Source organism: Montipora foliosa, chromosome 13 (genome assembly GCF_036669935.1).
Source record: "Montipora foliosa isolate CH-2021 chromosome 13, ASM3666993v2, whole genome shotgun sequence".
NCBI lineage: Eukaryota > Metazoa > Cnidaria > Anthozoa > Scleractinia > Acroporidae > Montipora > Montipora foliosa.
In genome coordinates this window covers 41619700-41634699 of record NC_090881.1, presented here as the reverse complement: position 1 = coordinate 41634699, position 15000 = coordinate 41619700, and the positions used below count along the sequence as shown (strand labels likewise).

The window sequence follows — 15000 nt, the reverse complement described above, 5'->3', positions numbered from 1 at the left end:
TCGTAACACTATTTAAATACTTCGTCTTTCTCATTTAATTTCTCAACTAATTTTCTCCTATGTTTTTTGTATGATTTTAGCTAAATTCATTGAACTTCGAACGCACTTATTAATCTTTGATTACTCCTAGTCATAGGAAATAGTTACATGTATCCTTGCACAAGCAATGTGGTGTGCAGTGGCAAGGTATTATTTCACTGTCTTCCCTGAATTCTGATTCATTATAATTATTTTTTATGGCTTGGTATAAAAGGCCTTAGGTACGAAACATGTGACATTGTTTGGTCATGAGACACCAGTCAAGGTATACCATGTCATGGGAAAAACAAGTGACAAATAACAAGTGAGAAAGCTTTGTATATCATGTCATAGGAATAGTTACAGTATATCCTTGCACCGGCAATGTGGTGCGCAGTGGCAAGGATTGGTGAATAGATGGTATAAAAGGCTTCAGATACTAAGCATGTAACATTGTTTGGATATGAGACACAAATGAAGGTTTACGGTCACCATGTCATAGGAAATTTTGTATTCCACCAAACCTTGCCACTGCACACCACATCGCTTGTGAAAAGATATATGTAACTATAGCATACCCGGCTACTAATGTAATCATTATATTAGTGGACACATTATTAATGTGTTCTACATGAAGTAGCATAAAGAACGAAGCATATAAAAATAAGGGGCCGGGTATAATAGACTTCGGTTGTCACAGGAATGCAGAGATCCATATCATTCATACCCCTTTCCTTATTATTAGTATTGTTTTAAATGGCCTTAATAACGTGACGTGAAATTACTAAGGGAGTACGTCTGCAAACGTGAAGACTGTCCTTGCAGAGGGAGGGTTGGATGATGCGAATCTCAATTCAATGAATCAGCAATAAAACGTGTTATGAAAAAGCAAGGCTATTCTGTACAAAATTGAAGGCATATACTTTCAGGTTTAATATTATCAGTGAGGTGACCTACCGAAACTCTTTGGGCAATCTTTTGCTATTCGGTCTTGAATCTTCCCGCCCTTTTGCATAAATCTACATGTAGCTGTTCGACCATCCTTTGCTCCAAACGTTCGTTGAACTCCGTTTGCTTTTGGAACAAGGCCTCTATTTCTGCCATGAATTCTTCATCGATTAATGCTGCTGGAGTTGGTCGTACAGTATCTCTTTCTCGAACACCGTCTCTGAACTCCCTCATCAGAATCCAGTACGTACAGCGGAAACCGGTCGCGTCGCCCACATGTTAACTCGCCTACTCGTTCGAGGTTCATTCGCCTACACATGAAGTTAACTCACCTACACTAAGCCAACTCGGATAAGTTGTGCGTACTTACATTTTTAGTTGGTTGTATCATAATATTAAACTTGAAAGAAATTAGTTGTCGTGTTTGTTGTTTCATCAACTGAAAATATCGCGCGGCGATTGGGAAGAGACCAACAGGCTGGTTCATGACATTCCACTCTATGTCTCAAGGCGAGAGACATGAAAATGTATTGCTAGGTTTCTCTGGTCGCCTTGGAATTAGTGGGAATCGTGGACTTGAAATAGGCATAGAACAAAGACCGAGCATTCAACGTTCATGACACTGGCGTGCGTGTTTGTGGCGGGGAGAGGGCAAAACGCGGAGCCCTACTCCATGGATTACCCTATGGAGTACCGAAATGGAGTACCCCTAAAAATCATTTAGTGGTCAAAATTAAATACTTTATCAAAATGGTGAGGCATTTGGATGCACATACCTTCATTTATTTCGAGCTTTGCAGCTCTCCGATTGTTACAGTTCGATGCTGTTCACGAATTGGACGCCATCTTGAAGTCTCGTAGGTATTTCATGTATCCCTTTGGGTACAGTATTTAGACAAATATTCATACAAACTCCTATACCCCTGTATGCCCATACAGACCTGTGTATGCCCATAAAAATACCCATGTATGCCCCTTTAATACACAGTATATACCCACACATGCCCATGCATGCCCCTGTAATGCCTATAGATACTCATATATGCCCCTTTATGCCCACATATGGCCATTTGTAATCTGATGAAATTATCATGTACAAATAAAGTTTTCCATTCCATTCCATTGGGGTATATACATGGGCATACACGGGCCTCAATATGCAGCGGGTACAGGGTTTGTATAAATATGTCTAAAAATACACTATAATAAGGGATACATAAAGTACCTACGAAACCTCAAGATGGCGGCCAATTCGTGAACTGCATCGAACTGTAACAATTGGTGAGCCTGAAAGCTCAAAATAAATAAAGTTATGTGCATCTAAACGCTTCAAATTTTTGATAATGATTTTAAGGGGTACTCCATTTAGGTACTCTATAGGGTACTCCATGGAGTAGGGCTCCGCGTTTTGTCCTCTCCCTTTGTGGGGAACTACTGTAAAACTAAGGGCTGGTTCCCGAAGTTATGGCCTGCGTGGTCGTTGCCCTTTCTTTTGGATTTCTTCGATTCTTACTGCCATTTCACGCGCACAAATGTCAAGGAATCGCCGTATGAAACCTTGGTCGGCTGAAAACGGAAAGAAATAGGAAAAAGCACATCGCCCGCGCGAATTTCAAACCGTCGATAACCGATTGCATCGTCACAAAACCTCGTTTCCAGGGTCTTTGCGGTAGGGTGATTCAAAATGGCGACAATTGCACGCCCACGAATAGCAGTGGAGTTTTCGTTCATTAATATAACGGTTATGTAAAAATTGAAAGCTTGCCACAGCACTATAACGTGTAACAAATATCAAATGCACATAGAACGTATTCACAAATGGCGGCTAAGTAATTATGCTTTTGTCTTTATGCTAATCATTTTAACTAGCCTCGTAGACACGAGCAAAATTCAAAAGAATTTTGTTCCAAAGTGAGGCTAGTTAGGATGATTACAATAATTTCTTGACCGCCATTTATGAATACGGTCTACTATGACAACAAAACGAAGCCGATAAAAATCACCATATTTGCTCCCAGGTAAATATGAATATTTAGTATAAATACACAGGTGATTACACAAAATCGCGCACTCTCATTGGCTCGCTATCTCGGATTTTCAGCCGATAATCACCTCGACGGACAAAATGGCTGCCAGTAGTCTTTTTGCCACTGTAAGTGAAGATGATTTCGCGTTGAACTGTTCTTTTTTTTTTCTTTTTTGAAATAATCACCTGTGTATTTATACTAAAACAATTATTCGCCTCTGGCGAAGTGATTATCGGTAAATATTCACCTCGACTTCGTCTCGGTGAATATTTAACAATTATTCCATGAGCGCGCGTTGGATATGAGATGGTAAATAGCCAACGAGGCGCGTAGCGCCGAGTTGGCTATAACCAGTCTCATATCCGACAAGCGCGAATGGAATAATTGTTTCATTAAATTCCTTAAACTCCAAAAGTTTGGAAGTACGAAATACGAGCGAAAAAGGGAAGAAAATCCTAGCGAAATCGAAAAAACTTGATGAAGATGCGATGTTGTGTAATACCTGGTGGTCAGACAGACGCAGGCTCATCACAAAAACATTTCTTATCTTTTTGCGTACTTCTAAGCTTCGAAATTGATCCAGACTTTCCCCAAAAACGTTTTTCTTGTGCTTTATACCAAGAGAAATTTCGATTTCTGGCGTAAAAAAATTTAGCTTAGCAATGTTTAGCGCAATCATTTACCATATATGGTCAAACTAAGGTATATGAGCTGATAACCGAGATTGAGTGAACCAATCAGAGCACGAGAATTGCATTATCCGAAGTTGAGAATTTAATAATCACCGATAATCACTTTGCCTTCGGCGAATAATTGTTAATTATAGCACGGAAATTTGCAAATTTACAAGAAAGTCATATTCAGGCAATTCATTCCTTTTTTCTCCCATTGCAAAAGAGACTAAATAAAATGCAAATGTATGTATTTTGATTCTTTGAAAGTCAGTTCAAACAATACAAATTATTGGCTTTGCGACATGTTTACTAGCATTTGCAGTTGAGGTCAGACTGCTATCTTTGCGGTGAAGCAATTTTGAGCAAATATGTGGAAGCGTTTAAAGATTTGCATAGCACACAAATGCCAAGCAAATAATTACATTTCCTTAAAATTTGCACGCAAATTCCTACAAACAAACATAAAAGTTTACGCAGACTTTACCTGTCAAGCCAAATTGAAAGCAAATTTAAGCCCAATTTACACTACAGACAATTTTCGGCACGGCTCGAGTGAAATTGGCACGGGTGCCTAAAAAGAGCTCGGCAAACTTTGTTTACACTACACCATTTTTACCGTATCAAAAATACCGTGCCAAATTTTTTGGGCCCGGGTAAGTTCTCTTGTAGACATGCCCAGTTCAATTATAATCAAGAACGTCTGCGTGATTTTGGTGGAGAATGAGCAGCCATCTTGAAATATACACAAAAAAACCGCAAGCCTATATGAATTAAAGCTCAAATTTGGCCCTTTAAAGTGTTTACACTACCTGTTCTAGCCGAACCGTGCCTATTTTTTCAGCACCCGTACCATTTTTACCCGTGCTCAGACTACCGCGCCGAAGGTCCCAGCACGGGTAAGAATTTTGGTTCGGCACGGATGAAATTTGGTACTGACAGGTTGTTCACACAGCAAATTTTATCCGAGCCGAACCTTTTTTTTTGCGACCCGTGCCAATTTCACCCGAGCCGTGCCAGGGCTTAAGAGCCCTAAATTTGCCACACATTTCCTCAGATCGCAAACTCGAGTAAATCCATTTTTTCGTCCAGCGTAGTGCAAGCCGTCCTTTCAACCGAACAACACGTGGCTAACAGCCAAAGAATGTGGTCCAGTTAGATAAAAGGTCCCGAGTTCCGAGGCTTCTACATCTGGCCGTCGTTGTTCGAAGGGTGGATAGTGCTATACACTGGATAAATCGCTTTTCACTGGAACTAACTCAACTGGTTTTGCTAGTATTTATCCGCCCTCTGTTTGTGACTTATCCGGTAGATAGCGTTATTCAGCTATTGAACGGAGACCTAGTGAAGATCAAACAAAACTGAATACAAATGACCATGAAATACAAAAATGCCGAGATCCTGTTGCAAAAGTGATGTGCCTCCGATGTAGTCAGAAATTCCATAGATACTTATCTTATGGCCTAGGCGAAGTGGTGTTAGGTAGGAATCATAGTGAAAATCCAAAACGCTATGGCCCCAGTCCAACTAGATAAAAGGTCCAGAGTTCAGAGGCCTCTACATGTGACCCCAGGTATTCGAAGGGTGGATAGCGCTATCCAATGGATAAATTCCTTTTCACTGGATCTAACTCAATTGGTTTTGTAGCATAACTTGGCAAAACCCTATTTGAGTTCAGCCAGTAACAGATACTAACCCGTTGGAGGTCTCAAACTTCACCAAGGCTCACTAAAGAAACTATAAAATGCATTCCAGAGCTGGCACTTCTGTATATTTATCATCAGATTTATCCTATGGTGACAATTTGAAACAGACCGATTATTAATTTTAGTAACAGTCATATTTTTACGTATTGCACAACGTACCTCTGCACACGATCATTTCTTAGGCAATATTCTGTAATCAATAAAAGTTATTGAAAAGCCTAATTCCGGCATAGCAACTTCAATGGCACATTTGTGATCGCTTGCAGTTTTTGCAAAGAAATAAAGCTTGAAGGCGGACTATAAGATTTCGGTTTCTTCCAGGGCATTTGAATTCATAATAACAGGCAAACAAACTTGCTCCATTTCAGATGATAGTGGGAGACCCTTTAAAGCTTCGGCGCGGAAATAAGTGTGAATGTTCCTTTTGTTTTTCAGATGGTAACAGTATAACTTGGTATGAGCCTCTCCCGATTCAAACCATTCAAGATGCTAGCCGGTTGGATCACTCAAGTTACACAAAACTTCTTAAAAGAGCCAATAATGCATCTCTGAGCTGGAACTTCAGTTTATCGTCTGATTTGATCTTTGATAGTTTAACTTTTAGCTTTGAAGGGGTCGCCATAGCAGGAGTTCGGTCTTCCGGACGAGGGGTACTACCACGTTTTCAAGACAAATATAAAATCAGCTCGATATCCTTCCAGAGATTCACACTGGTAATCCTCAATGTAACAATAAAGGACAACGGTACATTTTCTTGTGAAGTTTATGCAGCAAAAGGAGTTGCCACTTTTAGATGGAAGAGTAACGTTCAAGCTTATGTTGTTGGTAAGAAAAGAACCAACGATTCAAGAGATGCGGGATTGCTTGTGACATTCCAAAGCTTGTTTTGTTTCGTGTAATAAGTACACCTATTAAATCATGCAATTTAAGACCGCAAAAAAACAAGAAAACGTTTTCTACTACCGTTTGCAAAAGGGTAACCCTTCCTTGTATCTACGATTTGAACTACTTTTCAAGGGTCAGATTCGTAGGAGCTGTACAAAACATGGACCCGCGCTCGGTGGACTCACGTAATCAAAGATTAAGCCATTGCATTCCTTTCCTTGGTCGTAAATCAAATCTAAACTGGATTTTCTGACTTTTTAAAACCGATAAGGCCTTCTTTTTTTCTTTCTCCGTTTACCGCCAACCCATATTTTTGAGTTAAAAAAAAGGAATTTTACTTCCCGATTTGATGCTTAAAAGCATTCGTGACTTCGAAACCGTTTTGCTCCATTTTGTTAACAAAACTGAGAATAGTAGCAGCGCATTCGGGTCGCTCTTTACGATGCGTACTTCCTTTAGCAATTCATCCATTAGTTTCCTTTGGTCTCCAAATTCCGTGTCGAGAATTTTCCATGCCTGCTCGATCGTTTCACTGGGCCTGATCTGTTCTGTCCACGAATTTTTCGGAGTGCTTTCCTGAGTCTTTGTAGTTGTACGTCTTTGCCTCGGCAATATCAAATTCGTTCTTCCACCGTCGTTGCGTGAGATTTCCTACTACCATCCAATGTGGGAAGTGACAGTTTTTTCCGGACTATGATTTTAGGTTTTAGTTTGGTTTTGCCAGGGTCGATTTTCAATTACGGTCTTCTTTTCATAAGTGGCAAACTACCGTGAAACTTCGAAAGTTGGCTTTCACTTTATCACCAGCTTCTTAATTGTTAGTCACTTCGTCATTTGTCATCAGTCCTGCCTCAATCAATTCTTTCTTGTAGTTTTTTCACACTTGTAAATTTCATCTCCATTTCTTTGCAGACGTTTTCAAAGGTAACTAGCCTAGCTTCAACTTCGTACAGCACATCAAATTCACACAGTAAAGTTATTACATTCTCTTTTTGCAATTATCGTAGGTATGTCTAACTTTGGAGACAGTCTTTTTTGCTAAGGAGTTAATGTAGATAACTTGAGGGTTCGTCGGAAAAGCCGCGAGATTCAACGACGATGAATTCACTTGAAAACGAATGTCTGCTTAAAAACAAAAACACTTATCTTGCTTGCTTCGCCTCCAAAATTAACTGACTATGTGGAAGTCGTCTCTAAATTTTTAAACTATGTGACTTTGTGTAAACTCCAGCTTCGGTGAATTTTAATAATCGAAGACTACATACGAAACATTTTACCTTTTGGCTGACAGATTTGTGCCAACGTCTAGTTTTTTCCTAAGGTCTTGAGCCTTCTCCTGTCTTTTTTGAGCTTTGACTACTGGTCGGTGGTTCGTGAGCCGTTAACTTAAGGATGGCGTCGCTGAATGCTTCTATGTACTGCTCTTCTATTCCCAGAATTCTTCATTGTCTTTTTGTAGCTTTCTGCAATCGACCTTGACTACTGGTCGGTGGTTCCTGAGCCGTTAACTTAAGATCTGGACGAAACCGACGTTATTATTGAACTATGTATATCTATATAGGCAAGTTAAGCAAAAGATTATAATAATACTATACTTTGCAGAGATAACGAAAATTGGCACTAACTTACAGGCTTCTCTACGCAATTGCTAAGATTGCGTCCATAACTGCGAGGATCATAGCTTTACTTGATTTCATATCCGCAGTTTAGTATATGATTCATTTCATATATCATTTCGTTCATTGATTCATTAATTACTTACCAATCTGTTGTGCGATTTCTTGTCCCCATTGTAAAGTCCTCTGTTCCGCGCGCCTGGGAAGGCCTGAGGCACACTTACGTACTTTTTTTCAAAAAAGAAAATCATGGGATTGGTTACTGTATGTGCGAATCAGGAAGGAGGAGACTTGTTAAATTACCTTGTTTAATCTTTTAAGAGGAATTGTAAATATTTGCCTAGACAGATTTTCAGTTTCAACTTGACAATCTTACACAGGACAGGCTTTCTGTCCGCGAGGGTGGAGAAGCTGTCAAAACTAACTCGCTACTAGTTTCTGCCCCTTGCTACCCCACTTTTTCTGTAACTTGAAAATATATGTATATATATTTTTTTAATAACAGGTAGACCCAAAATTAGGAAACGCGACGACGGTAAACGGAGAAAAAGGAAGACGGCCGGAAAATACAGATAATTAATGACTAATTAAATGTTAAGGAAAACGTAACTGCTGCAATCGAGTCATCTAGAGTGCATGAACTACATATGTTTCGTTGGAGAGGAATCTTTCAGCTAAAAATGGTGATGGGTGGCTAACTTACAAGCTGACAGACATGGAGAATAAAGGAAAAACATGTCCTATGAAGTTTTGAGAATTTCAGTTTACAATTTTCCTTAAATTAGCAAGATTTTCATCTTTGTAAGTGGACAATAATTTGACTTGAGATCTCTTTTTATCAAGGAGGAGTCCTTGAACAGTGGATAGCGTGATCCACTGGGATCTAAATGTTTAGATCTCGGTCAGCAGTATAAGGGAGTCCAATCAGGGATCTGTGTTGAGGGTCAAAAAATTTAGGTACGAATTCCGAAAATGTTTTCAAGTCTCATTTAAACAATTGCCATCAATTTGATTTGCAGATCCTCCAAGTAACATTGTCGCCTCAAATAACGAAACAGTGACAGCACCTGATCAATTGACTTTAGACTGTTCAGCTGATGGAAGACCAAAACCAGCAATAACCTGGACGAGACTCTCCGATAACACTCAAGTCACCATGCCTTTGAATATCAGCAGTAAACTTTATGGAGGACACTACAGATGTACTGCTGATAATGGTGTCGGGAGTCCTTTGACAAAGGATGTCTTCATTAATGTTCTGTGTGAGTGATATCGTTATTTTTTCTCCGAATGCGTGAGCGGGCGGTATTTAACAATTAGTGTAATCTAATTGATTCGGGGAGCGGATAGAATTTTGTCATCGAGCTCGCTCAAAAGCGAGCAATCCAGTGCTAAGTCGCGTGATCACATTACTCGCTACAAAGCGTTTCTTTTTTCCATACACGAAATAAAGATAGTTATCTTCATATTATGGTATGAAAATGTTTTGATGAAGCCTCTCTCTGTCATTTACTTTTTTCCTATTTTCTTAATTAAAGGCCCAGATTGTTATTGTTTTTTGATCATTTCGTTGGGTTTAGAAAAATTAAGATATTCTCCAGTCTAGGTCCGTCCGTATTGAGGAAAACTGTGAGCTGAGAGGAAATGGACCTATGCCAACGTTTTTTTTTTTTTTTGCCAATACGGACCTCTCGACTGGTAATAATATATGAGTGGAGGTACAGAGTCCATTTAAAGAAAGCTAGTTAGCGATAATGCCTATTAGAATGAATGACTATAAGTATATGGTTCTGAGAAGTTAGTGGCGAAAGAAATACATGTGTAGTAACTTGCTGTGTGGGAAGGGTGCACGTAGATCTTAGTTCAACTTTACAGTTTATTTGTTGTTTCATTTCATTGATGACAGTTCTCTCAGTGATTCCAATTGTAATCACTGGCAAAACGCGCTGTCTGTGAGGGCTGAAGAAAGAAATAGACAGTTTAAGTTCATCCTTACAGTGTATCTTAAAGCTGTTTGCTTTCATTCTTGCAGTTCGTCCAAAAGTTACGCTTGCAAGTAAATTCTATATTGCCCGAGAGCAGACTGCATCGCTCCAGTGCGAAGTGGAAGGAAATCCAACACCTGCAATTAGTTGGACTCCTTGTGATTTTCCCAGTAGTGGCTGTGACAAACAGCAACTTAATATTTCAAAAGTGCAGACTTCCCGTTCTACCTACACCTGTACAGCAACCAATGATCTGGGAAGTGATTCACAAACCACAGGTCTTTGTGAGTATCACTTCTGGGTAATTCTATAGGAATTAAAAATAAACATAAAAAGATACAAAATGAAAACTACGCCAATCACATTGTGTACCCTCTGCATCAAATTTGTTTTGGTATTTTAGTTCTAGCCATGTATGGGAGCGGTTGCTCATCATCCGCAGAGAGCGACTGGTACCCACAGTTTGAATGATATTTCCTGAGACCTGGTTAGCTTTCGATTTATTTCCCTCTTGTTTTACTGCCTGAGAGAACTCTAATATAATTTTTATTTGAGAATGAGCTTAAAGTATAACTTTTATATAACATACAACAAGCCCAGAAGTTTTTTCTTGATAGATATTAAAATTGATGACCATTTCAGTCCAAACATTCAGTGTCTCAGCTGGTATCCAATGTATAGTTGTCTTATATTTAAAGCAACTGTAGAAGTTTCTTTTGACTTGGCTTTTCTCGATTTTATCACAGTTATCGGAGGGTATAAGATTTACTTAAGCATCAGCACAAGTGAAGAATGTGAAAACAAAGATTCTGTTTGGGAGACACTACAGAATGAGGTAATAACGTTTACTTTTATAATCTTTTGAATGAGAATTTTTGAAATTAATTGAGTAAAACAAACGTTACCATGATGTGTATAAGGATTTTCAACCATAGTTTTTATATACCGTAATTTACCCAATTATCGCGGTCTCACTCAGAAGGTGGACATGCGAACTTTTTAATATGATTGTCAGCCGAAACGTTCTGGAAAAGAACTGAGTTGAGAGTTTCAATCTGCTCCTTGAAGTTGCCCCGCCCTTGCAAACCCAAGTATACTTTTTGGGCGAGGAGTTCGATTTACCAGCATTTCTTCCAAAAATAATAATGAAAAGATAGAAAGAAGAAAAGAAAAGAAAAGAAAGGCAAGACATTCTTCAGAAGTAGCATATGGAAAAAGGGTCTTGCAGCAGGTTGACATAGGTGGAACTTGTATAACACGATTTGTCAACCTCTAACCCAGCCTTTGTTAATCAATCATTTCAGACAGGTAGACACCCATCGGCTTAGAAAACAGAAAGCATAACACCACTTTTTAAAGGTGGCTCGTAGGCAACAGACTGTGATTATTATCGAGTTTTTCCTGCAAGCGAGGTCTCATAGGACAGCCTCAATTCGCGTATTCCAAGATTTTTTTTAACAGCTATGCCTCTACTCGAAGAAGTACATTTACAGACGATTTCCATTGAGCAGTGTCGTAAGTCTTCTTGTCGTTTCCTTAATGAAATAAAGCCTTTGATGTAATTGAACACGACGTCTTGCCCTCTATGCACGAAGCTCACTGTGCGAAAGAGACCGAACTTCAGTGGTTTATTAGTTACCTTTCCGAGTTTCTCGTCTACAAGTATGCTAGGTTAAATTTGTTGGGCCTTTCTTATGGCGTCCCACAGTGGACATTTTTGGAATGAACTTTACAGAGGTATTTGAATTATTTTTGGTTTTGAAGTGCAAGAATCGTTATCGTAAAACAACTACATGTCTTGTGTTGCTTCAAGGGTTTATCCCGCACTTAGTGTTTTGAACAGAAGGTCATCTTTTCTCAGTCTTTCTATTTTACTGAAGATACACAAAATAACAATTTTTCCCTATTTTAGACTATTTTTGCACTAAATGAGAATTTTACAGCAAGACGTTGAGGAAATTTTATTCTAGAGGCTGCAAAATAAAGCTACATATCATGATAATTATAAGAACAAGTCACTGAGAGTGTTAACGCTACTTCATCAACAAGCGTTGTTATATGGGGTGCAGCAACTTTATAGAATTTCCAACGATCATAATTGCCTTTGGCAACTGCAAGGTTACTTTGCATTACGATGTGAACTTCGAAATAAGACCCTGAAAGACACCAATCAACCCTGTCTGTCAAGAGTGCCCAAACTTCTATTGGCCAATCCACATTCCAATAAGCTCAGGAAAGGAGTGGAAGGACCTTCCCAAAGTACGCCACGCCTCTGATACTCTGAGAACCTTGTAAAACAAACAACAAAAAATACACAGAAGGCATCTTTTTGTCTGTGGTACTTGATGCTGTTGCGACGATCGTCGTTGCAGGAGCAATACAGTTATTGGTGGGTCTTCTCTTGAGAATGTTCCATAATATCTTTCCGATTAAAGGGTTCACTGCAGGGTTCACGATGCCCTTTCTTGTGTCTTGTCAAGTTTTCTTTCTAAGTGAAATGACCTGAAATGTTCTTCACAAGTATTCCAGATGAAAGCCTTCCAGTTGTCTAACAGGATGTTAGTCTTAATTGGCTGAAGTTTGATGTTATTGTGACGTTACAAGGGCGTTTCCGAACGTGCTGACACAGCTCATTGCGTTGTTTACGGCAGTGGTGCCTGGTCACGATTCAGCGGGATTCCTCGTATTTACGCAGTCAATAGGCCACTGTACAGTTGTTTGCTGAGCAACCTAGCTTATGAATGGCTGCGAGGCTGCCGGGTGACCTTGCATTGATACAGCCCTCACTGCTTTTGAATTGTGTTGTTGTAATTCTACTGAGTCCGTATTAACATTACAGAAGCACGAAGGTTTATATCAAAATAGGGTCACCAGCAGCCTCGCTCCCATGCTTAGGCCAGGTAACTTAGATACAACTCGAGACGGTTATGTTGGGATTAGGACGATCCCCGTATTTGAAAACTAACTGTGATCTTCCTTTGGCATTTCCAGGCGTATTCGTCTTTGTATTGTGGTTAGGGTTAGGGCTTAAGGTTTAAGGTCTAGGTTTAGCGTTCCTCGATGGGTAAACGTCTTATCCACGTTCCACCAAAGTCCACCCGCCGGAGAATTCTAATTCCACGTAGCTCTATCAGAATACACCATTTGTGCACTCAAGTCGTGTACTTTGTTTAAAGCTGTAGTAGTTCCGGTCATTGACAGAACATAACCACCACTGTCATTCCTGTTGAAGATCAGCAACAGGGTCAACAGAAACTTATAGGTGCCCCGGCATGATAATGTTTTCCACCACATCAGTATTAAGTATACGTTTTTCCTCCTGGCGCAAAGTACATTAGTAATTATTTCTCCATGTTGTGGGTGTTGCTTATCCTTGTGAAAATTGTGATCGATGTAAAATGTAAGAGCTTTGAGTAGCTTTTGGGTACATCTCAACATAAGTCCAGGATAGACGCTAATAAGACGCACGAGGATTTCAATAAGCATCACGAAGTTTCCCCTTGCTCTTCTCTCCAACTTCAACATCACTCGTTTCTCAGAATAAAGAAAATTAATGTCACTAAATGTCCCCCGATTATGCTGATCCTCAAATAATGATTAACAGCTGCTTTTATCCTAAGCATAAAACGGTAAAAGCGAACGATAAAAAAGATATAATCCGACGTTTCGGAGTAGTCATGACTCCATTATGAAAGAAAAATTATATCAGGTAATGCAAATTACAGCATTTAACGCGTTTCTTTGCCCGAAGAATTAACAAGGTGCGAAACCAAATATCAAAGTGCAATCAGAATCCATTCGTGCGAAAGTATTGTTATAATCTTCGTACCTCTGTTAATTCTTCGCGCCAAAAATTGCTTTAAATGCTTTTAATCTGTGTAGTTAATCTGTATTGTAAGTCTGTAATGTAATCTTAATGTAATCTGTGTGGTTATTATGCTAGTTTGCCAAGACCTTCGCCAATACTCAAAGTTACATTGATGCAGAACTAATAGCAGTAAGGTAAGGGAATGATGTGATTATAATAATTTGCGTATAAAAATTTAAGTTGTTTAAATGTCCTTGGACAATCAAACTTGAGATGCAAAAAACCAAGGATTAGCTCAGACTACACTAGGACTGTAGTTTGTAATTATGATTAGTATTCTTAACAAGGGTGTTAATTGTGTCGAACTACGAATGTTCATATAAGCGGTAGAAATTTCTTGAAACTACGCTGATGACGAATAAAAATTGAACCTTCAACTCTGCTAGAAGCTTGATCAGAATGAATTTAGTCAGATCCCTTTTATCTTTCTAATATCTTAAAATTATACGGTAAGCAACACACGCAGGGGCGGATCTAGGGAAAGAGTGCAGGGGGTGCGCAACCCCACCTCCCCTTCCCCCTGAGATGACATGCGTCTTTCTAATACAACTGGTATTCAGCAAAAAAAAAAAAAAAAGACCTCACCAGTCAGCTACGCCATTTCTTAGTGGTGCACCCCCTCCTTAGAAAACTCCTGGAACCGCCCCTGACACGGTTCTACACAACTACAACTCACTATATTTTAATTTAGTATATACTCACTCGGTGATATGGGTGTTTGAGCATTATTCACTCGCAGCGTACGGAGTAAATAATGCATGATCCAAACAAACAAAACGGCTGGCGTAAACTCGCCAGTATTTCTGAATCGGAAATATTGAGAATACGAGAGGATGCTGTGCTACAGAATACAAAGAGGACCACAAAATTTGGCCTGAAAGTTTTCAAAGGTAAGAGAAGAGTTCATACTTTTGCCAACCAGTGTTTGACTTCCTTTTTTTAGACATTATTGCTTAAAATTAAACAATCTTCACGCAAGCACAAAAGTTTGGTTTTATCAACGGAGTTGATAATGTAAATTGACCACCGTACAGGGATTCTAAAAGCTGACGTTTCGAACATTACCCTTCGACAGAACGAATCGAGGAATTATGGATTGTGTGTAGTTTTTATAGTAGAGTGGGAGCTACGCTATTGATGGTAACATGGCAACGTGAGAAACAGGAATACATTAGTTAAATGAAAAGCGTTCGTTAATACCGTGGGGATTAATGGTGCCAATTTGGAAGATGAATTTTTGTTCCAGATTCTTTCGGCTTTCTGTCGTACCTAGATG

General features: G+C 39.3%; 1 protein-coding gene across 2 annotated transcripts in view; it reads left to right on the top strand.

Moving 5' to 3' along the window:
* The window catches only part of LOC137982405 (limbic system-associated membrane protein-like), a 35875-nt gene that overhangs the window by 15672 nt on the left and 5203 nt on the right, over positions 1–15000 (top strand). The window contains exons 2-6 of one of the 2 annotated variants that reach the window (XM_068829523.1): positions 5806–6195; positions 8891–9133; positions 9904–10140; positions 10603–10691; positions 13800–13858. In XM_068829523.1, the coding sequence (XP_068685624.1) occupies positions 5806–6195; positions 8891–9133; positions 9904–10140; positions 10603–10691; positions 13800–13858 (1018 nt within the window). The remainder of the gene's footprint in view (positions 1–5805; positions 6196–8890; positions 9134–9903; positions 10141–10602; positions 10692–13799; positions 13859–15000) is intronic. The other variant, XM_068829524.1, reaches the window with a different exon arrangement.